A 25,122-nucleotide genomic window follows, 5' to 3' on the forward strand; every position below is an offset into this window, starting at 1 on the left:
ACCCTTCCAGCTCCATCCAGAGCAAGGATGCATATTTTCTGACCCCCATTTTCTGTCAAATGTTCAGGATCAACCTTGTATTCCATACAACCTCCAGAGACAAGAATCTTTTTCAAGTTTAGTTGTCTGAAGGAAAAAGAAAAATCATAAATTAACATCCTCTAAAGCACACATGCTTAATTTTATAGAAATGACCGTCCGGACAATGATTGCTAGGAAAACAGAAAGGTCCCATCTGCACTCTCCACAGTCCCTCCGAGGCTGCCCTCTCTTTCCTATGGCCAGGCTCTCCTCCCAAAGCCCCGACTCACTCCTTGAGTCCCCAGACCCTACTTGCTAAGATACACCTTCATTTAGAGTGTCATTCTCTGGAAGGTTATCGGCTCCTAAGTATAACTGCATCTTAACAGAAAAACAAAACAAAACAAAATAAAATAGAAATGCTTAAATCTGGCCAGACCTAAGCAGGCACACATGCCATGAAAGTCACCGGCCACTGCTAATCACTCAGCCATTGGTCACACACTTGTCTGCCTGTGTCTGGAAACTGGAGAACCTGCCAGCTGCTACTCTCCAACTGCCTTCCCTCTCAGAAAGTTTACTTGCTTTGAAAAAACAAGTTTTCAAATTTTTTTTTCAAAGTTACCATGTAGTACTTTCATCTGTATCAAAACAATTTCTTACTGAAAATGTGGAAGGAAGGTATATTTACACAACTTAATGTGTTCAAGGGGAACTTTAAATTGTTTTATAAATGCTAATTAAAACTACAACTTAACATTCTATAAGTCAGCTCACACCTATTTAATTGGATCTAAGAAACACTCATGATCACATTGTCATGATTTTGAAACTAAAATGCAACCTGCAACCAATGTCCCTGGGGAAGATAGGATGTGATAAGCTGACATTGTCACGTTCAGCTCCAAGCTAGCTAGCTTCACAGTTAACAATGTGATGATGGTCACCATCTCACCATCGCCTTCACACACAAGCAAGAACATGACTGCTGCATCCACATTTAAATCCCTAACTGCCTTGTAAATTAGCTAGCATTTCCAAGAGCTGTTAGCCCTTTCAAGGAATGAGTTATGGTTGTGCAATGTTATTTCCATGCTTGTACTATCTACTCTAATGAAATGTAATAGAAAGAAACATTGCTCAAAACTCTGAAATATCAGCCTGAAAAAAAAAAAGCTTTACTACAAAAGGTAATTACTTTAGAAGAATCTAAAACAATACAATGCTGTCAAATCAGATACAAATTAATCAACTACCAGGGACTGAATGCATCAGAAACACAAGATTACTTCCCAATTATTTTAAACACCTCTACTTTATATCACTCTAAATAGAATCAGAGGTGAAATCCTGAGTTTGTGTATAAGTACAAGGCAGAGAGCTACAATTGGCATGGGCACCCATGCCTAAATTTGATTCTGAAGTCTTTGATATCCCAAGTAACAGCTAGTCTACTGCATGTTACTATGGCATGCTAAACACAACACACTACACTGGGCAAGGATAAGCAGCACCAGAGAGATGTAAAGAGTGAGACTGGATAGAGTGTCTATAATGATCCTTCTTTAATAAATAGTATGTAAGATATCAAAGCCTATAGATGAAATAGTGATCATGTTATAAACCAAGACTGAGGCTTAGCCTAGTTATGTGACCCAGATACATTAAAAAGGAAACTAAATTTTGTGGGACACATCTTATGCTAAATATGATTCAAAAATATTTTACAATTTGCAAACAAAACTTTTACGTGCCCATTGGATCCTTGCCCAAAACCAAATCAAAGAACACCATTCTTAGTTTCCCCTTCCATTCTGTCTTCTCACGGAGCACAAAATGACTATCAGGTGGTAAGCAGCTAGAGAGCTGAGTTCTTATTTCTAACAGTGACAGGCTTCATTTCCAGAAATGCACATACTTGGTTGCCATCTTCTTGCACTGATAGTCTGCAAGTAAGTACACATCTCCTCTCGTGGTGACACAGACTGTGGCGCCATCACTTGCAGCTACCAGAGACACAGCGATATCCTTATGATGAAGGGCAGAGACTTGGCGAGGGGTTGTGACACACTTTTCTCCATTGGGGTCCAGTAAGTGACCTAAAAATTTACACAGATAAGCAAACCATCACATACCTATTCTAAGATCATACTGTAGCGTCTGGATATTGCCATGAAGATTTCTTACCCAACTGTCCACCATTCAGGCCCAGGGTGTAAACGGCTTCTCGAGTCCACAGCACCGTGTGAAACCTGCCTGCTGCTACTCCAATGATAGTCCTTCCTTTCAAATATTTTGCCTGTATCTATTTAAAATGACAAGTGAGACTGCAGTTAACTACATATCTAAAAATCTAGTCTAGAGCAGTTTTCCCTCAGGCACAAGTACACCCTCCTCACTGCTACTGCCTTGGCAACGGCTAACACATCTCATCACTCATGACGAGACCCAAAGCCTCAGAAGACAGTGATGCAGCCACTTTCAGACATCAGCATTAAAAACCAAACTAACATTATATAAAACCCAGATCATTAAAATTTTAGCAATAATAAGCAATATATAAAACAACCATTCTTAAAAATATATATATGAAATATTCAGGGTCTCACAAAGGTAGCAAAGTTTGACATTCTGGCCCAGGTGACTTTCTTCCATGAAGGAATGTCTTATACATGTGTGGACCCTACCCAACAGAGCTGTCACTGGCCTCACCATTCTACTCCTGCTTAAACTGTCCTCCAATACTGTCATGTGACCCCTGCCTAGAAAATCAAAGGATCTTAAGGTGGTCATAACTCCACAGAGCTAAACACCCACAGGTTGGCAGTTAGTATACTGGCTGGTTTTGTGTCAACTTGACACAAGCTGTACTTATCACAGAGAAAAGAGCTTCAGTTGAGGAAATGTCTCCATGAGATCCAGCTGTAAGGCATTTTTTAGTGATCAAGGGGGAAGGACCCCTTGTGGGTGGTGCCATCCCTGGGCTAGTAGTTCTGTGTTCTATAAGAAAGCAAGCTGAGCAAGCCATGGGAAGCAAGCCAGTAAATAACATCCCTTCATGGCCTCTGCATCAGTTCCTGCTTCCTGACCTGCTTGAGTTCCAGTCCTGACTTCCTTTGATGTTGAACAGTGACATGGAAGTGGAAGCTGAATAAACTCTTTCCTCCCCAACTTGCTTCTTGGTCATGATGTCTGTGCAGGAATAGAAACCCTGACTAAGACAGTTAGAGAACACAGATCTTTTTGAAAGTAGCCAACTAGACACTTCACACAAATCTCCTGGAGTGATGATCCTACTGATCCATTAGCAATCCAGAAGAGAAAGGAGGAAGATCTCCAATACTTAACTAAAAGTGTCAAGTCAGTAATAATCCTAGAAACAGGATTGAACTAAAAGGGAATTTAACATGTAAGACTTAAAGTGTGGTGCCCGGAGAATATCTGCCATAGGTGACGAGCCTAATAACACTTTAATTTGGAGGAGTCCACATTCATCAAAGTAGTCCACAGACAAGGTTGTTCTCTTTGGGGAATGGGCACCTTCTGATGGTGGTCATGAGCTGGAGTGGTGGACTTTGAACCACATACTCTCAGGTAAGTAGGTGTGACATTTGAGTAGACACACTCTTAAATAAGCAAAGGCTATTTGTTGTTGTTGTGCCTTGCTTGAACAGATATATATTATATTGATTGATTTAAGAAAAAAATAATCATTTAAGTTTCAAACTGAAAAAAATTCAGGGCTGAGGGTAAACTTAGGTAGTCAAAGTCTTTGTAAGAATCCCTAGAACTAAAAAAAGAAAATCAAAACTGAAAACTCAAACCAGGTTCATTTCTGCTTCTAAATACCAAAGTTAAACCTACAGCTGGTGAAATGGCTCCTGGGCTAAGAGCTCACTTTGTTCTGGTGAAGCCCCTGAGTTCAGTTCACAGCACCTGTGACTCTAGCTCTAGCTGACACTTCAGACATCCAAAAGCAACCTGCAGCTTCTTCCTCCTCCTGGATGTGTACAGCCTGAGACTACTGTAGCCTACAAAGCCTTCCCACCCAGACCAGCTAAGCCCCTCCGTTCGCTGCACCTAACAAGCATGCCGAGGCTCTGGGATGCTGGTGATAACGGGTGCCCTCGTCAGGGTAAGCACATCACCTCTTGATTCAAGCTTTCCTGCACACATGCCTGTCTCTCCTTTCTTCATTCTCTCACTGCTGCAAGCCAGGATTCTAGAACCCAAGTCACATGGGTCACATCAAAAAAGCATGTAGCACTGAAGATGAGGTTAACTAAGTAAATAATTACTCAGCGAGTGATATCTTCTGTTCATATTTGAAAGCCAATAAACACCTAACTGGTTACAAACAGAAGCTTACCTGTCTGGGGACATTACAACTAGCAGGTGGAGGAATAATTCCTAATTGGTGAAACATGTTGAGACCAAATGTATAAACACATCCATCATCAGTTAGCACAACAGTGTGATCCTTAGCAGCTGCCACTTGCGAACAATTGTGACCAGACAGTCCTTCTACAAGCCTGGGAACCTAGGAAACAAAGTTAACTTTATTATAACACAATAGTCTGAGTGACCATTTATATAAAAATGCACACGGAACCAAAATGGTATGACTGTACCTTCAAGAGTTTAAGTCTCCATCCCATCCCATAATAACCTTATATTCGTGGCTTATGAGCAAAATAGATAAGACAGTAGGGAACTTCAATAAAATAATTCAAGTGAGTTTTAAAACATTTTTAAAATTTTATTCTCTCTTTCTCTATCTCTGTGTGTGTGTGTCTGTGTGTGCGTGCACACACACACACACACACACACACACACACACACACACACACGTACAGGTCAGAGGGAACCTTGTGGATCTCTGTCTGTGAATCTGAATGATCAATCTCATAATGTCAGGCCTAGCAAAACCTGCTTAGCCAACCTGTTAAGTCTCAAGTGATTTTTTAAGCCCATACTGTATCCCAAATGCAAATTTAGAAGGTGTGAATAAGAAAAAAAAAGGAGCCTTTCACTATTTGGTATTTTAGGGAGGAAAGGAATGAATACAACCTCCCTTAAAGGAATAAGCAAGCATATATTATCCTGTTTCTCTGGAGTTAACCATCCTAGACTCAAATCTCCCCTCAGCCACTTACGAGCTAGTTGATTTCAATCAAATTTTAACTGTTCCCCCCTCATCTGAGAAGCTAAGTGGTCAATAAGTGATGCCTTTCTTACTGTTACTGTAACACACAAAGTGCAGAGGGCCACTTGCAGCTCACAAGACCACTGCGAACTTACTATCAGTATACCAGATCCTCAAGCACTGAAGTTATTGATGATGTAGCTTTCTTTTAATAGCTGATAAACATGCTACATGTCTTTTTATAAAAACAAAAAAAACAAATCAGACTTTCCTGGTATGTAATAAACTAAGTTTTTTTCCAATTACCACTAAGTTTTAGTAACATGAAAACTAACATTCTAATTATATATAAGACATTGCTTACTTTTTTAGATCATGTATATTTTAACAAAATAGTTTAAGGAAATAAAAACTCCAGAGAAAGGGTTTTATAATTAGTCAGACCTTTAATTTCAACTCTATAATTTATATATATGCATATACATGAATGTGTGTGTATATGTATATGTACATATTATAAATACATATATTTCCTTACTCAGTATTTTCTGTAGGTCAAATATTTTCAAGATACTTTCACTTTATATCTAAGTCTCTAATTTGTATGCTATATACTAGGAACAGATTTCTTAAAGCTATTGATAATTTTATAGATTATTTTCACCTTATAGTTGATTAAAAATTAAGTGATGTTTCTAAGTCATCATGGCTTTACTAACATCTATTATGTAATGACTCAATTACCAAGCATGTCTGTTCATCTCCATGGCCTAACCGTCCTCCACGACCATGGCCACAGGTGTAAACCTGCCCCTTCTGAGACAGAAACACTGAATGAAATTTGCAAAGCACCACCTAAGGAAAAACAGAATTATGTTATTAAAACAATCTGTAAAACAGTCCTTTTATTTTATTTTATTCTTTAAAGTGAAATATTGTTAGTTATATAATTTAGGTAGTAGGTTTAGGGGTATTCACTATACTATTCTCTGTACAAGTGTTCTAAAATAAAAATATAAAATATAAATGCCTCACTTTATATAATGTCTACCTATCAACATCCACATGGAAGGTGAACAAAAAAAGCAACAAGAGCCTGCAGGCCTTAATGACAAATCATAGTTGTCCTTGTTTTCCAATTTACTGATGTATCAAACAGCAAGAACTGACCAGTTCTTTGTTCTCCAAAATGGAGAACAAAGATTATCACATAGACTCTATGCTATTAATAAAACAGTAGAAACATGGCAAGAGTATTTTTAGGCAGCAGTCATTTGACTAGTGCACAGTTGGGGAAGTAGTGTGTTCTTCTTTAATCTCTGTTTTTATCAAATATAGCTTCAATATCACTAGACATCCTTAAAGAATTTCATGTGTTTTCAAGTCTTTCTCTTTCCCACTTCCTTTCTCAGGTCCCAAGGCTCCACCAGCTGCTGCCACACACTGAGCACTCACATCCTCCAGAAGCAAGCATATGGAAACAGGCAGACTGCATTGTCAGAAGGCGGAAAGAGTAAGTTCGCAGGCATTTCAAGCATGCCTGTGCTTACAGGCTAGCCCACAGGCCGCATGCTGCTGCTCTCACCGTAGCGTTACTTCGCTCTGCCTTACTACTCTCCAACTCCTTCCTTCTTAAGTTACAGACAGGTGAGAAAGAAAGAGAAGTCTGAGAATCCTTCTCCAGAAAGTGCTAGTCCTTTGGAAAATAAGAAAATTATAAGCTGAGCTATAGAAATCCATAAACACATCATGCCTGTCCAAAAAGAGTAATTTAAAAAAAAAATTCATTTAGCTGTACTACAGATACCACAAATAAAAGAAAGTCTAAAATCTAATTCCAAGGTTTTAAACTTAAAATTTATAAAACAAAAAATTATTGTATGAGTCAAAGCAAATATATGTGGGTCTGTGGGTCAATTATATAGTCATTATTATTCCACTACTAAACAATCCATTATAGCAGAACTTAACACTGTATTTTTAAACAATCAGACATGGATTTTCCCTTCAGTTCTCTAGGACATATAATGATCTTATCTCTGCCCCTGACAGTCAGTTCATTAGGTGTTACACAGAGTTAGCTCTCTCTCAATGGCTTAACTATGCTTACTTAGAAGCCATCCAGCTTCTTCTTCACAAACTGAAACTTACAACCTTTTCCTTCTCACACCTGTCCACAGAGCTTGTCAGACTCATAAAACCTCTTTGATCCTCAATTACTTCACAAATATACTTCCTTTCTGATTCTCAATTACTTCACAAATATATTTTCTTTCATTAGTGAATATTTTGTTTTTTAATGTATTGTTCTAAACTTAATACCCTCAAGTAGAAGAGAATCAATTTCTTATACTGCACATACAATAGGACCATTACTTAGACTCAGACTGTAGGTCCGCCCTCAATGGTCCCATTATCCCCTCACTGCTTGTGAAAGTGCCCCACTCAAGGCCACAAAATCTAGCTCTACAACATAAAAACTCAGAAAACAAAAAATATTTTTTAATACTCTAAATCAATAGTTCTCAACCTATGGGTCACATGTCAGATAATCTGAATAATATATATTTAAGCTACGATTCATAACAATAGCAAAATTACAGTTATGAAGTAGCACAAAATAATTTTATGGCTGTGGATCACCAACTATGTTAAAGGGTCACAGCATTAGGAAGGCTAAGAAACACTGTCCTAAACGGTCAGTCAACAGCTGTGGGTGGATTACCATTTGGAGCTTCTAGACAGGAAACTAAGGATGTATGAAACCCTCGAGGACCTACCCAAGGGAATGTGTCCTCAGCACCGCCTGCCCCAGGGACTACCTAGTGCACACATTCCACTACTGCTCCAATGGCTCATCTCCCTCAGCACCACCTGCCCCAGGGACTACCTAATGCACACATTCCACTACTGCTCCAATGGCTCATCTCCCTCAGCACCGCCTGCCCCAGGGACTACCTAGTGCACACATTCCACTACTGCTCCAATGGCTCATCTCCCTCAGTTTACTATCGACTGACGCCAGGCTCATGATTTCCACAATTTCAGTATTATAAGTTTCTTCAGGTTTAAATAGAGCTTTTTTATGACACCAACATACCATTCTTAAATTCTTTAGTCTCTTCCCATCCCTAAACAAGCTCCTATTCCTGGCCTTTGAAAATTGAACATTCTCTATAGTTAACACACACACACTATCACTGAGAAAGCAAATGAAATTATGCAGTAGAAAAACCCTCACATTCTAAGCTACTGAGTCTGGATCTCCCCAAGAATGAATCAGCTAAACTATTTAGTTTAAAACAAAATAATAAAGAGGAATCAGAAGTGAATAACAAAAAGGGAAAGATTGGTGCTAAGGAATCAAGTTAGATACATACCATGGACACTATCCAAGAAAGAGCTAGAAAGCTAGCTTTACGCTAGAGCCTGAATCTGGCATGTCCTTCAAAGGCTCCTGTGTAAAAGACTTAGTCCTGAGGTTGGTGTCACCAGAAGGTGGTAGAAACAAGGGGGCGGGAGGAGGGAGGGTGTTGTAAGAAGTAAAAGATCATTACCGGAGTGCCCTCCCCTCAAAGGGGACTATGGGAGACCAGTCTTTCCTTCCCACTCACTGTTTGCTATCTGCTGTCAGGTGAGCAGTGCCCTCTAACACAGCCTCCAACAGGCTATGCTAGCTCACCAGAAAAAAACGCACAGCCAACTAAATATGAACTCCACAACTTTGATCCAAAATAAATCTTTCCTCCTTTCTATAAATCCCAGGCTTGTTTTTTTAATAGTAACAGAAAGATTAACACAGCTCATAAGACAAAGATGAACTTAAATGATGTGATCTATAAATATCTTAGCATTAAAAAGAGCAGAGTAGCAAAACTAAGACTTCAGACTCGTTAAATTTAAATACTTGATAAGACTGCCTAGAGTAAACTGAAAACGGAGCTGAAGGGAAGAGTAACAGTGAGCACACACATACAGAGCACTAGAGAGCAGGTGCACTCCAGCAGTGGCCCAGTCTATGCAAGTAAAACCCACCACTCAGCAAAGCTTCACAAGCTACCAGCTCAAAGTGCACACCCATTCACATTAGGAATTCAGGGCCATGTGCCAAAAATCACAGCAACCTGCTACACATGCACTCGAAAAACAATGCCCTAGCGCCCCTTTCAAACATTTCATATATCCAGGGTACCTTACAGTCCTGATACGACTAAAACTAATACAGTAAGAAAAGAGAAGCGGAAGTAGGAAGTTCCTAATGGATTGCATCATTATTAGACATTCAATAGAGTAAAAATGCACAAAATCCAAATTATAAAATACAGAGTTTGCCTTATCTCTCAAAGTACACAGATGGTCCTTGAAAGTACCTGCTTGACATAAACCCCGCTCCTGGAGAACAGGTCCAGCAGCTCTGGGTGATGTTTGCTATTCTGGCTTCCGTGACCCAAGGTGAAGTTTGTATTATCTCCCCAAGTATACACTTCTGTGGGATCTGAAATAAAAATTAACTTTTTTATCTTGTTATGGTTTAAGCAAATTACAACATAGCCTAATTATAGATACACACGATCATCAGTTTACCTGAAATGTGATACAATAGAAACTGATTTAGCTCCCATATTTAGAACAATTGTAGTATTGTATAAATATGAACCTATTAACACAATATATAATTCTAGAAAATTCTAATACTCAAAACATCAAAATCATAGTTAAAGCCTGGATCTGATGTGAGCAATTTCAGCTTTGGTCCTCCCTCTGGTCCTCACTGAGAGCTAACACATAACCTCAATGAACTACCACCTACCATGTCTGCCTTGTTTCCAAGAAACTCTAAGTATAAAACTCCTAATTATACCCGTGTATGGCTCAGTGGTTAAGAGCACTGATTGCTCTTCTAAAGGTCCTGAGTTCAAATCCCAGCAACCACATGGTGGCTCACAACCATCTGTAATGAGATCTGACGCCCTCTTCTGGGGCTGTCTAAAGACAGTTACAGTGTACTTAGATATAATAATAAAATAAATCTTTAAAAAAAAAAGTGAGCACAGTTATCACTGGTATTAAATGTTACTATGCAAACATTAACGATTTTTAGAGGATTTGAGGGATTGAGACAGGATTTCCAGAGTGCAGGACAGTCTCTGAACTCCTTATGTAACAGAGCATGGCCTCAACCTCCTTACTCCACCTCACAAGTACCATGATTACAGGTCTAAATTAACACACACAAACCTAACATTAAACTTCACAGGCCGCTCTTGATGCACAAAATCACAATGACTAATACAAACTGATATGAAATTTAATCAAAGGTGAATCTGTGATGAGTCTTCATTTTTATTCTGAAGACTGAAAATACAGTAGGATAAAATTCTGAATGTCATATACAATGCAGTGTGAATGTGTAGGGGCGTGATGACTGTGTCCTCACTTAGCTTAGATACAACCTACACAGCACTCTCATTTAATTCTCTTCTCCTTTCCTGTAAATCCACATTTCCAAAGCCAAGAGGGCAAAGAAACTGGAAGAAGTGACACTATATGTACAAGTAAGATTGGGGAGATGGTTCACTGGGCAAAAGTGCTTGTCATACAAGTATAAAGACCGAAGTTCAAATCCCCAGAGTCCATGTAAAAGCCAGACATGGAGTGAGCATCTGTAATCCCAGGACTCCCACGAGGCAATAAGAGTCAAAGGCAAGAGAATCCCAGAACATGTAGAACAGTTAATCTGGCAGATGCAGCAGAAAAAAAGAGGTGCTATCTCAAACGAGGTGAAAGGCCAGAACCAACACCCAGGGCCACTCTCTGACCTCACACATGTACTGTATTACACAAGCTTGCCCAAATTCAGACACACACACTCACACACAAAGACTTACTAAATAGATTGATTATTTTTTTAAGTTTTAAATGTATGGATAAACAGTTACTTCTATTCTTTGTTTTCATTTACTTCAGATGCTGATGTTGTTTCCTGAGTGTACATTATGACTTTAAACTAGTGAAAATTATAAAATGCCAATCCTTTGGGTTGTATTTTAACTCTTACAGACATACAATTTTAAAAAGACAAAATAAACTTTGTGAATATACAAATTAAAAAAAAAACAACAGACATGAAAGTAAAAGTTCTTTGTATATATTCAAATAAATAAATGCTCAATATTTTAATGAGAATAGAATTCTATTAAGAGTTTCCGGGTGGGGGGCCCTCTAGAATGTACCAGAGACCTGGGAGGTGAGAGAATCTCAGAACTCAAAGGGAGGGACCTTTAGATGAAATGCCCAACAATGGGAGAGAAGGAGTCCACTTTCAGTAGATAGACAGGGCATCAAGCCTAGGGATGGGGTTGCCATCCCACAGTCAAAAACTCTGACCCGGAATTGTTCCTGTCTGAAAGAACTACAGAAACAAAAATGGAGAAGAGCCTGAGAAAAAGGAAATCCAGTGACAGGTCCAAATTGAGATCTAATTCAGGGGGAGGTCCCAAGGCCTGACACTATTATTGATGCTACAAACTGGGGCCTATAATGACTACCCTGCAAAAGACCCAACAAGCAGCTGAAAGAGTCAGATGCACATATTTACACCCAACCAATGGACAGAAGCTGCTGACCCCTGTGGTTGAATTAGGGAAAAGCTGAAAGAAGTTTTCCCCATAGGAAAACCAGCAGTCTCAATTAACCTGGACCCCCAGGATCTCTCAGACACTGAGCCACCAACCAGGCAGCATACATCAGCTGATATGAGGCCCCCAACACATAGACAGCAGAGGACTGCTGGGTCTGGACTCAGTCAGAGAAGATGCACCTAACCCTCGAAAGACTTGGGGCCCCATTGAGTGGGGAAGTCTGGTGTTGTAGGGACATCCTCTTGGATAGAGGTTGCAGGGAGGAAAGTGGTGTGGGATGTGAAACAATTGAAGGATGGACCAGGAGGGGAATAAAGTCTGGACTGTAAAAAAAGATTGATTGAATGAATGAATAAATAAATAAATAAATAAATGAGTTCCCAAAGCTGCACCTTGCTAGACTGTGTTTGTGGAAGTGTTCTTACCAGTGTCTTTAAACACAACGTGAGCTGGCCTGTCCTTCATGAGAAGATCCAAAGGTGACAAGCCTTCTTTATCTTGCATATACAAGCTAACACCATGCTAAGGAAAAAAAGTACATATTATCAATTTATGCCAAATCAGTAACATCTACTCTTAAACAAATGATCAATCCCATAAATTCATTGAAAACTGAAAATAAGACAGACATTTCTCTCTGCTATACAAAAGAACTAAAAAATATCAAATGCTCAATTGTTGGTAGACCAAGAAAGAAATAACATTCTAAAATTTGGGGTTTGGTGTGTGTGTGTGTGTGTGTGTGTGTGTGTACACAGGTGCCCACTGACATAGAAGTAGACATCAGATCGCCTAGAGCTAGAATTACTGGTCCTTGTGAGCCATCCAATGTGGGTGCTGGACCGACGAACTCCAGTGCAACAGAAGCAGCAGAATCCTATACGCATAAAGCCTTTAGCATTCCATCCCATCGTGGAAGAAAGCTGTCAGAGCCATGATGCTTAAACTTGCTATCTCTATTGTAGCTTTATGTAGGCAGAGTCTCTGCCAAGGTGTCCTGCATTCAGCAATCAGGACTGACAATACAAACAGTGTGGGTGTATATTTACTGAGCAACTTATTTTCGCATTTGATATAAAAATACTATAGCTCAAATTTTATCAGATGCAAATTCACTGAGCCTGAATTCATGATTAGTTTCTTGTTGCCAGTCTGTGACACCTGAAGTACTCCAGTATACACTGACATGAAGCCTCTCAATGAGGCCTCATCCTGCAGCCCTTCCCACTGAGAGAATTGAGGCCTCATCCTGTAGCCCTTCCCACTGAGAGAATCCAAGGCCACAGGAAAGGACATGCTGAGCAGGTATCTTACAACAGGAGAATACTAAACAGTTTTGAAAGAATTTTTTGGTAGAAAAGTTTTAGCAGTGAACTTCACTCATTGTTAGTTATCCATCAGTGGTCAATAAGTCTCTAATAATTAGACAGTCTAAGGGCAAGATGGCCAAAGCACAATTTCCCAGCTTCTCATAGCCAATGCACACCCACACCAACATGAAAATCTAAAGCAGGCAAAGTCCAAAATCAAGGCCACATCACAACTGTTTAAATTGAAGCCCTAAATACAGACTTATGACTAGTAACCTTTCAGATAGAAGAAAATGAAAGACCCAACAAAGCTCAACAGATGAGAAATAATTCCAGGCGAAGCTAGAGAGGTAAGACAGGCGCCAACTGATGTTTAACTCTTTAGGTTTCTCTCCATGGAGAGAAAGGGGATAAGTGAGGCTCCTTACAGAAGTGAGTAGATATGAGGAAGGACTACTATTCTCCCTTTTGTAGACATAACTGTAATTTTTGGAATTGTGTTTGGAAATTTTTCCAAGATATCTTTTTAAAAAGATTTATTTAATATATATAAGTTATTTATATATTAAATATATAATATATAATACATGTAAGTTCATTGTAGCTGTATTCAAACACACCAGAAGAGGGCATCAGATCCCATTACAGATGGTTATGAGCCACCATGTGATTGTGGGATTAGAACTCTGGACCTCTGGAAGAGCAGTCAGTGATCTTAACCACTGAGCCATCTCTCCAGCCTTCAAGATGTCTTAAGTAGGATACTTAAAATAATTTAGCTACAGAAAACAGATATTACACTATGAATTGTAGAGAAATTTTAATCCAGTAACATGGCTGCTCCACAAGAGATCACATCCAAAAACCTAGGTTTATGTGATCCAGCTGGAATGCAGACCTGCTCTAGACTACAGTATGACCTGGTGGGAATACAGACACTCTTACTACACACCTTCAGTCCCTAAGAATGAAAGTAAAGTTGATTTACTTCCATTCTGTAGTCATACTGTAGTCAAAAAAAGGTCATACTGTAGTCAAAAAAAATGCCTATATAGATCAAAGTTATATATTTAGAATGCATGACTCAGTATTCACTAGTCTAATGACGCTCAGTATTTCTCAAAACACTTTCTAATTTGAGTATTCACAGTACAAACCTGGAAATCTGCTGAATGAGAAAATTTCATATAAATTAAGCTGATTTTAGTTATTAAACTTTTAAACTAAAAACACTTTATTCCAGTTAAACAAGTAGATATATTATTCAAAACCATAATTCCTACCCCTAACTGATGTTCAACAACTAGTACCCTTGTAAAGAAGTCAATGGTAATTTGTAAGTCTTTTAAATACTCAAAGATACTATTCAATTTTTTTTCTGTGGAATTACATTACACTGGAGTAACTTTAACAATTAAGTTTCAGTGAAAGCAAGCAGAAGCCTAACTAATATAAACAGAAAAACAGACGGAAGACCTGACCAGTCACAGGCACTAATTAATCTGAAATTAGGTTTTCTCTCTGTCCAAGCTGCCAAAACAGCTCTGTAAGTCTCTCTGGGGTAAGATGGGGTGAGATGGGGTGAGTGGGGTACTAGAGGAGGAAACCTGAGCCTTGAGAATATAAGGTGAGTATTCTGCCCCTGAGCTACACTCTCACACTGAACCTAACTGGTTTTAGGAGCTATCCAATTCATAAATCATTCTTCGTTCAAATAAATCCTGTTGAAGGGTTTTTTTTTTTCCGAGTAGCATACAGTAGTGCCCAAAATATAAAATTGCACAATAGCTCATTATATATTGTTACCTTTGACATATATTTGAAATTTTACATAAAGTGTGTAATTTACTCATATATTTATTATATGAGATTTTAAATTTAAAGATGAGGTATAACAGTAAAAGTATCAAGCAAATATAAATCTCTCTTTGAAAATGTAACATGAAATAGATTAAGAAAAGTACATGCCTAGATGCCAGCCAGAAGCAGCCCAGTACCCTGCTCAGCCATCATGGGAGGTACTTCCTCCTGCAGCGGAGAAGAGCAAACACAGAGAGCCACAGCCAGACAACATGCAGACTGAGAGACCTTATAGCACTCAGTCCTAAACTGTCTGTCTCCATCAGATCCCCTGAGCTCAGGGAACCCCATGGAAGAAGAGGCAGAAAGAATGTAAGAGCCGGAGGGGATGGAGCACACACATGAAACAAGGCCTTCTAAACATAGCAGACCAAAGCACTTGTGAACTCAGTCTTTGGCAGCATGCACAGGCCTGCACAAGATGGAGTCTGAGAGCTGAAAGGACACAAGCCCCATCCCTGACTCAGAAGCTATCTCTAATTGATAACCACCTGCACATGACCATTCCGTTTCTCTAAGAGAGTCTCACTGGGAAGACAAACAACTCTGGAGGGCAGAGGGCAGGCTACATGCTGAGCAGTGGATGGCCAGCAGACACTGAACTCAGCAGCATGACTGGAGGGTCCCTGCCTCAGAGTGTCACATCTGTGCTTTTCTTAACCTCAATATTTTATTATTCTTCATTTATATTTATATGCTTTCTTCTATCTATATCATGGCTTCCGATTTAGCGTTTTCGTAGGACTCCTGAGTGTGTGACTGAATAGGTCTCTTTCTCATGCTCTTCCCTGGGCTCTTTTCCTTCTGTTTTGTCTAATTGCAATGGGTTAGTTTTTATTTTATCTTACTGTGTTTTATTTTATCATTATCTCAGAGAAGTGTGTTTGTTTTTTTCGGACAGAATCTCACTAGATAGCCTTGGCTGACCTGGAACTCACAATGTAGACCATGCTGGCCTCAAACTAACAGTGATCCACTTCCCTCTGCCTCCCTTCAAGTGCTGGGATTAAAGGTGTGGCTTGTTTGTCTTCTGATGAGAAACACAAAGGTGTGGATGGGAGAGGAGGTGAGGAGAAGGTGGGAGGAGTAAAGGGAGGAAAATCCATAATCAGGATATTATGTGAGAAAAAAATCTGTTTTCAATAAAAAGAAAAAGAAACAAGAGCACATGCTTAAATAAATAACAGTTTTAAATAAACTAATGATGCCTACCTTTAACAGAGACCAAACACAATCAATATGTCCATAAAAAACGCTCCTGTGCAGTGCTGTCCAGCCTGACTCCTTGTCTTTCACCAGCAAATCCACTCCTTTCTCAATAAGCCAATCTAATACTCCTTTCTTCCCGCAGGAGGAAACCAGGTGGAGCGCGTTCCTGCCAAAGGCATCCTTGACAGTTGCAGCATTGTAGCAGTAACTGGAGAGAAAGGTCTTGATCTGGTTCTCACTCCCCTTTGTTACCACAGAAAGGACATCCAGAGCATGCTTCAGGGATCTGCATTTTGACGTGCAGTCGGGGGTAGCAGAATCCATCCTAGTTGCTTTATATTGCTTACTCCTTCAGAACAGTCACCGAAGTAAATTTTAAAAGTGAAAAAGCCAGGACACAAAGATACTATTCAGGAAGAATTATCAAGAAGAGACGGCCCTTTGGGGATTATAATTTAAGTAGTCACAACAATTATATAAAACTATATATCTCTGTATAATCTTTTGGCACTTAAATCAAAAATTTATAAATAATTCTATAAAGTTCATATCAAATACAAGTTCTTAATTTAAAAAAAAAAATCCCAGTTTATAAATTATTCCTGGAGTCAAGCACCAAGGGGGAGTGAGGAGGGGAACTCCCCCTCCACACTGTCTGAGCCTTTCAAATAGCCATAATTGCGAGGGTGACCTGCAGGGAGACAAAGTAAAAGGCAAGTTACAAATCTAACCTGTAGTACCTGAAGTACTTGACATATAAGGAACTCCACATCTAAATGCCCTTAACTCATTAAAAGAAACAAAACACACACACACACACACACACACACACACACCAACTTCTCATGTAGGCCTCTTTTCTTCCAAATCTCCATATCCTCATTCATTATTTCCTGTATTTTTTACATTCTATGTGCTATGTCCTCAGAAGCTATAAACATATTCAAACTTGTTGTCTTCAAGAGAACCCTCTTCCAAATGGCCACCAACTAAAACTGCACCTTAACCATTATCAAAACAACCAACACTTCATCCATTACTGCATGGTGGGCAATGAGTCTTCTCACCTGAAAGGTGCCCTGTTACCTGGGAAATAATTAAACTCGGGGTAGCAGAAAAACTCAGAGACAAAGATTTAAAAAAAATGAAGCTATGAATCATAAAAGGGTTTTATAATCAACATGTACAAAGAGTATGAACTGAATTGAAATCTCGAAGTATAAAATGATGATGAGACTCAATATAATTCTTAAAGCTATATAAACTTTTGAAGACAAAAGAAGGAAAACTTTCCCTGATATTTAGTGTGTAAACTTTCCTTACTAGCTGATCTTTGGGGGGGGGGGGGAGCAATTATAAAACTCTTCAGAGACAGGCACTATGTGTACAGGGAAAGGTTTGGTACATGTATACATTAGACAGATATAATAAGTATAATATAATGTAATATAATATGGAAGAGTCCACACATGTTATTTTCCACTTGAAACCACAGTACGTCAGAGGTTACCATCTAACTAGCCTTTTGATACTATTATGATTCACCTTTTAGAAACGAAGCAATGAACCACTTGATTTTTAACTCTGCATCTAACTCTAGGCCTGTTTCTGAAAACTGCAGACTTTAACTGAACACAGACCCACAAAAGCAAATAAGCAAAAACAAACAAAAACAAAAAAACACGCCCACTTCAAATCATTAATTTGAACCTGAAAGAAAAGAATAAAAGTCTTGGCATTTAACAAATCATTCATTTTACTCTTCCAAGCCCTAAAGCCCACAGCACTCTTGGTCTTTCCTATCAGAGTGGGTTAGGTGTTATCAGACAGCTTTTTGTGCTTGAAGTAGACAATTCACATTTATGCTCAGGATCTTACAATGGCAGGATGAGTAATAATGCAAGGCTTCTGGCATCACTGATGGGGTAAGAACAAAAGGGGAGGACAGGGCTAAACACTTTGAAAATCAGAAACGGCAAGCTATACTGGTTTGAATGAGAATGGTCCCCTAGAGTCATAGTTTTGAATACGTGGTCCCCAGTTGTTAGGAACTATTCTGGGAAAGATAATGAGGTATGGCCTGGAATAAAACACGTGTCTGGAGGCCAGCTTTAAAGTTTCAAGACTAGCCATTCCTGTTGCTCTGGCTGCCTCCTTGCTGCAGGTAAAGATGTAAACTCCCAGCAAGTCTTGCCACCATACCTTAGCTCTGCCATGACTGTGAACTCTAACCTTCTGAAAGCATGGCCCCAAATAAATTCTTTTACAAGTTGTGTTAGTCATCATATCTTATTACAACAGTAAAAAAAAAGGAACTGTCTCTGTCTCTCTTTTGGATCAGGTGTGAGCTCTCAGCTACTGCTCAGTATCATGACCCGAGTCCATAGCTTCCCTAAGGACCCTGAGCACACCCCTGAATTTTCTCAAAGCTTCAATATTTCCATTTGCAAAAATGAGATTAAAATAGAACCTGTTCTAAATGAGACATTTCATCCATATATAGCACAAGTACCTAACAAAAATTAAAGTTGTTAATCCCAGCACTTGGGAGGCAGAGGCAGGCAGATTTCTGAGTTCAAGGCCAGCCTGGTCTACAGAGGGAGTTCCAGGACAGCCAAGGCTACACAGAGAAACCCTGTCTCGAGAAAAAAATAATAATAATAATAAGCATTTTACAGGGCTGTGAGATGGCTCAGTGGGTCACCAACTGCTCTTCCAAAGGTCCTGAGTTCAAATCCCAGCAACCACATGGTGGCTCACAACCACCGGTAATGAGATCTGACGCCCTCTTCTGTTGCATCTGAAGACAGCTACAGTGTATTTATGTATAATAAAAATAAATTTTAAAAAAATAAAATAAAATAAGCATTTTACAATGTCAGGACCCTAAATAATTTAGTACTGCTAATACTGCATTCAAATGTTTTTCTCAAACAGTCTCTGGGTAAAAGACCTAGAATTTTAGTACAATAACTATCACCTTTTCATAAAAGAAAACTTGCCCAAAATTTAGGGAGTTAATTAATGCATCTCTGGATAAGATAAAGAATTATTCCCCTGTGATAAGAAACTAGTTTGTGTCAACGGAAGGAACAAGTCACACTGACATCCTTTAATGGGCGTACTCACTCGGACTACAATCTTATAATCCACAGGCATCTTGAAAGTTAAAAATGAAATGAAATCATCAAACAAAAATTAGCACACTGAAAGCCCTTCAAAATAGTTCTACTAAAAAGGAAAAAAAACAAAAATTAACAGATCCGATTGAAAAACAATTGTAAAGCTGCAATGTGACTCAAGTTTTGCAAAGGCGTTTTTAGAAAACACGTTTTAAAAAATAGTTCTGTCCTCAGGTACTGTGAAGTAGGTCTCTAAAACAATAAAAACAAATGAAAGTGACTCCACAAAGAAGTGAGGAACTGACCAAAAATAAAAAATAAAAGCTTGCGATTTTGCATATTAAGGAGGTAGCCACACTTACCTATTGGGGGAAACACTATTTCAAATGTTATCTACTTCGAGGTAAAAGGAAACAGGTGCTACTCAACTTCTCCTCCTTGAAAAATATCCCCTCGGACTAACACAACTCAAGTTTTATGACTACGTGAGATGACAGAACTAAAGATGACTTAAATCAGGGTTGGCTATTTCCTCTCTGAACCAAAATTCCTTTGCAACCTGATACCTGTGAACAAAAGGCCCCTCTATCCTGCCTCGGCAGAACAGACCCCTGTCCATTCCCACCCAGCGTCAAACGTTCAAGCAAGACCTGCTTCTGCAAACTCAGCAAGGCCCGCGTGAACCCAAACTTTGTAAACTCCACCAAGGGTTTAAGGGACGTGGGAGCCTCTAGGAAGGGATCCAAGGGAGGTGACACCACTCAACCCTCGGAACTAGAAATGCAACGTCGCTGGAGGGCGTGTCCGGCAGCTTGGCAACGTAGCACTCCGCGGGACAAGGCCATTCATTAGCTGGCTTGAGCGACGGGGCAGCGCTGCCAGGTCACCCGCCCGTGCCACGCGGCGCGAAGCTCGCAGCCGCCCCCTCCGCGAGTCCCCTCCCCGGGCCCCGCTCCCCCGCCGGGCTGGCGGGACGCCGTCGCCCCCGCCCTCACCAGTCGCTAGATGAAGGTGCGCCGGCGGTCTCCGCGGGGCAGGCGCGCGGCCGCGCAGGGACTCATTCTCAGTGAAAGCTACCGGGGACAACGAAGGGAGCCAGGAGCCGGGATGCCCGAGTCAGCTCCAGAGGCGGCTGCAGCGAAAGCGACAGCCGCGACTGTCGGCGCTGGGACGGGGTTCGGGCAACCTGGGCTGGAGCGGGCGGGACTCGGGAATAAGACGGGCGCTGATTGGCCGGAGTTCGTGTATGCCCCACAGTGATTGGTCGGGGCCTGCTCACCAGGCCTAGCGTGGCAGTACCTCAGCTGTGGCCTTTCCCTAGAGTCCCTGAGGAGCATGACCCTGCCGGCCTTGGTGCGGTCGATACAGGCTGCTGCCCTAGACTCAGAACCTGTACTGCCCCTCTTGGTGCCAGATGTCACCCTAGGAGGTCTGTCTCCCTTCAGGTGGAGACTCCGAAGGGAGGTTAAGGCCGGGGATGGAGGAAACAAGGAGCTGGCTGGATGCCCAAGCACCACTCCGTAGAAACGTAGGCATCTTAGAAAAGTTGCCTCCCGGATCACTCGTAGGGGGAGAACTGGAAAACCAGGTGTCCTCTCCCTAGGACTCAACCCTGCTGCTCTGTGCCCAGCCCGTTGTACCCGCATTGTCTGTGTGTCACTCTGTCAGAAGGCACCATAGATTTTCCCGATCACCACTGTGCGACCAGCACAGTGACTTGGGTCACATCACTCTGCCTGACGCCAGGCTTGCAATAGATTTTTCTACTTGAACTCTAAATCTAAAGGCCATTTTAAAGGTTGCAAACTGTTAAGGCGGAAAACAAACCAATAATCAGTCCAGAATGCAAAACATACTCCTGCTGAAGTCTGATAGACAGGCGCCTTAGTAAACATGTGTTCTGGGAGGAGTAGCATGACTCAGAGAAAAACAGCACTTAGAAGCCCAGAGTTGTTTGAACCTCTGCCTTGTCTGTGTTGCTGTATGAGCCACTGACACTGTAATAGTCTATTAAACGGAATTAAACTCAATACCTTCTTATACTGCTTCAGCCCAATTGCCTATTTTGTAGACTTTATAGGAAAGTAAGTTGCTAAATCAAAGTGAAGGAGAAATGTAAACAGACCTAGCTTCCCAGCTCTGTCCCAGTACAAGGACTTTCTTTGCTTTCTTATTTCCTACTCTGACGTATAACAAAACCCATTCTGTAATGTATAAACAATGACTTGGAAGGAAGCTGTGAATGATAATAACACACTCATGAACCAAGAAGCTCAGTGATCCGGAAGCTAATAATGTAAATAAATGTGTTGACCTAAGTTCACATCTTTTATCTGTTTCTTCCTTGTGTCTGGATAAGTCATTTAGGTTTTCTGAGGCCTTAATTTCCTCATCTGCAAAGTGGGAATGAAATGTGTTTTGCTGTAGTGAAAATGTGTTGAAAGGCACACGTAGCATTTAGCAGAGTGCCAAGCACACAGTAATACCATCTAGAAGTTGCCATGTCTCAAACGCTTGTAAGCATTGGGGACACAAAATGTTCATATAGCCATATCATATATGCAAAAATTAATTGCAGCTTTAACGAATTTGTGAAAGAAGATATAGATTTCATCTGAATTCCCCCCCCCCCAAAAAAACATGACAAACTAGGTAAGAAGTAGAAAATAACTAAGTGAAGCAGAAGAAGAATGAACAGAATTGTGCCAAGGAATGAATATCTTTGAAGTTAGAGATGGGTGGCAGAACTGGTCCTGCCTCAAGTATCAGAGGAGAGAATATTAGAAAGCTGCTTACAAAGCAAAACTTATCAGCCGTAGCTGCCATGGTGCTGACCAAACTGAGAGAAACTCTGATATAACATTATTTATTGTCCCTGACACAAACAGCCTGAGTTTTATATTTTTATACACTGTTGGGCTACAAAGGAATCTAGTTGGTGGTACCAACTAACATCATAAATTCAGTAGGTTTAGGTAGCCGCATCAGTTAAAATTTTCCAAGCTAATAAAAACTTAATCTGTTACTGTAGACTGAAAGCAAACGGTCCAGCTTTTACCCAAATGTGAAAATGAAGCACGTTATACCAGTAGGTAAATCGTCTGGGTTATCTTTGGATGAGACAGAAAGACCTTGCTCCACCTCCTCATCTTCTTCTGTTTTTAATTCTCCCACTGCTTCTGCTCTCCCCTTTAACGACAGGTTTAGTATTTTAGGTGAGTTATTATATTTTAAGTTTGTTTTTTTTTCTCTTCACACCTTTTCTAAAACTTTTATGCATTTTGTCTCGTGTCTGGGCAATCTTTTACTTTTCCTACTTGTTTCTGTGTTCCTTCCTAAGACTTTCAGTAACATTTTGGATTTTATCTTAGTACTTCTAACAAAGCTTATGTCTTCTGTTTTTATTTCCCTTCTGCTTACCTAATTCCATTTTGAGGAATTATTATTATTCCTCATTATTGAGGAATGCTTTTCCCTTTCCTACTCACTGCTTGTTCATTTTTCTTTCCTTCTTTAACAGTCTTCTCTTCGTTTTCCTTTCTTGACTAAACCTTGCTTCTGCTCTAGTTTTCTAAGGCCTTGACTCCTTTATCTATTACAGTATTAACCATAAGTGACTGTTTATCTCATACCAGACTCCACATTAGTTTTGCCAGTTTCTGTTTAGTGTCATTGGTGATATACTACCGAGACTTACTTGGCTCTGGTGTGTTTTTATATTGCACAGTGTGATGCTCTTGCTGTTACAATAGTTCATCTTTTCCTCGCTAAGTGGTACTGGATACTGGGAAAGGATTCTCAATGGGAAAATACTCAGGTACAGTTAAAATGCATTGAGAGATTACACTGAAGAGATGTAAAACCTTAACACAAAAACAGAAGAAACATGAAAAAGCACAGCAACATAACTCTGTAAGAACCCTCCTGTGAAACTGTAATTCCGACTATTGAATCCAAAGAGACTGAAATAGGTGCAGTGTCAGCTGAAGGTTTTTAAAGTTTACTAGTAAAACCTATCAGTGAGCTTAAAGAGGATGCAAACAAGCAGATGAATTCAATCTAGGGCATAAAGAAGAAAGTAAGGAGCACGGAGGGGGAAGTGTTAAGAAAATGGATAAGAAAGAAACTTGGGTTGAAAAAAAAAAAAAAAGAACTGTTGAAGAATAATTCTCACCAGTAGACTTAACTGAGCAGACGAAAGAAATCAGAGGAGGACAGGGTAGAGGATATACTACATTCAAACATCAATAAACAAAAATAAGCCAGGCAGCAGTGGCACACACCTTTAATCCTGGCACTTAGGAGGCAGAGGCAGGCAGATTTCTGAGTTTGAGGCCAGCCTGGTCTGCAGAGTGTGTTCCAGAACAGCCAGGACTACACAGAGAAACCCTGTCTTGAAAAACCAAAACAGAAAAAACAACAAAAATAAATAAGTGTGACCACAACATTCGAGGGCTCTTAAATATAATCAAGAAACCAATTCTAAGATTGTATTGGCAGAAGGAACTGATAGAAAAATTAAGGATCTAGAAAATCTATTCACTGAAATTATACCAGAGATTCTCCCAATTCTAGAAAAAGTAATGGACACTCAAACACAAGAGTTATAACCATGAATAGATGTGACAAGAGTAGAACTTCTTCATAACATGTTATAGATATTAATGTTGATAACATAAAGAATCAGTATTAACAGCAGTTAAGAGGTAAACTAAATCACCCACAAGGGCAAGCACATGAGAATCGAATCTGCTATCTGAGGAGCTGCCCTAAAACCCAGGAAAGGAACCAGAGATTCCAAGACCTGGAAGAGAAAACTGTGGACCAGGATTTAGGATACACATTTTTCTTAGCAGCTCCTGGAATCTCTTCTTAAATATGCCACACTGTCACCCATAAAGCAGGTCTTAGTGAACACAACAGAATTGGAAGGGTGGTTTGGGAGTTTTGAGGGGGGTTGTTTTTGTTTGTTTGGTTTGAGGTTTGTTTTTGTTTTGCTTTGTTTTGTTTCTTTTTTTTTTTTTTTTTTTTTTTGTATACTATGAGATCATAGTGCAATACAAACAGAAACCAATGTGCAGAGAAATTATTCCAAGGTCAGAAACTGAACAATGCCCTTTTGAACAGCCAGTTGGGGTTTCTAAAAAAACTGGGGTGGGATGTGTGTGAACATTCAAAGATCAAATGAAAATGAATACAGTATTCAAAGTACTATGCTATAGTCACTTTCCAATGGCAGTCTATGAGGACCAAGGCAATTTATCTGGGAGTTTAATCTGGGATTTGTGGTTTCAGAGAGTTAGAGACCAGGATAGAAGAACAAAAGCAGGACCGCATGAATAGCTGACAGCTTACTTCTTGCTCTGCATGCAGGGTATAGAAACACTGGAAATAACTGGAGTCTTTTATAGCGCAGTGACACACCTATTCCATCAAGGCCAATTTATTTCAAACAGATCCACCTACAAGAGACTAAGTAAACATAAGAGCCTATTGAGGACATTCTCATTAAAAAAAAAAAAAAAATTCAAGAAAACAACTACAACTTTCCAGATATTCCAAACATATGTAAAGCAGTTCTAGGGGGGAAATGTTTATAGCTGCAAGGGGTTACAATAAAAAGCCAACAAACCAACAAAAACCCTACAGAGATATGTCAAACTGTCACTCACTGTCAAGTGACTCACTGAGTCAAGAGAAACAAAAGAGGCAGGGCAAGCCCAGAGACGGTAAATGGAAAGAAAGACCCTAGAGAAATGGAAACTCAAAGAAGGACTACGAAGCTTGCCCAAAGTTCATTTGAAAAATATAAA

The 25,122-nt window shown here is 39.9% G+C and overlaps 1 protein-coding gene across 1 annotated transcript in view; it reads right to left on the reverse strand.

Moving 5' to 3' along the window:
* The window catches only part of Ibtk (inhibitor of Bruton tyrosine kinase), a 69,512-nt gene extending 48,985 nt beyond the window's left edge, over window positions 1–20,527 (reverse strand). The window contains exons 1-9 of the mRNA XM_031345716.1: window positions 20,305–20,527; window positions 16,191–16,878; window positions 12,234–12,330; window positions 9,538–9,662; window positions 5,912–6,022; window positions 4,391–4,561; window positions 2,209–2,326; window positions 1,940–2,120; window positions 3–126 (exon numbers count right to left, since the gene is read on the reverse strand). Coding sequence (XP_031201576.1) covers window positions 3–126; window positions 1,940–2,120; window positions 2,209–2,326; window positions 4,391–4,561; window positions 5,912–6,022; window positions 9,538–9,662; window positions 12,234–12,330; window positions 16,191–16,511 — 1,248 coding nt within the window. The 5' untranslated portion in view covers window positions 16,512–16,878; window positions 20,305–20,527. The remainder of the gene's footprint in view (window positions 1–2; window positions 127–1,939; window positions 2,121–2,208; window positions 2,327–4,390; window positions 4,562–5,911; window positions 6,023–9,537; window positions 9,663–12,233; window positions 12,331–16,190; window positions 16,879–20,304) is intronic.
* Between the last annotated feature and the right edge of the window lie 4,595 nt (window positions 20,528–25,122).

Source organism: Mastomys coucha, unplaced genomic scaffold (assembly GCF_008632895.1).
Source record: "Mastomys coucha isolate ucsf_1 unplaced genomic scaffold, UCSF_Mcou_1 pScaffold23, whole genome shotgun sequence".
Classification (NCBI taxonomy): domain Eukaryota; kingdom Metazoa; phylum Chordata; class Mammalia; order Rodentia; family Muridae; genus Mastomys; species Mastomys coucha.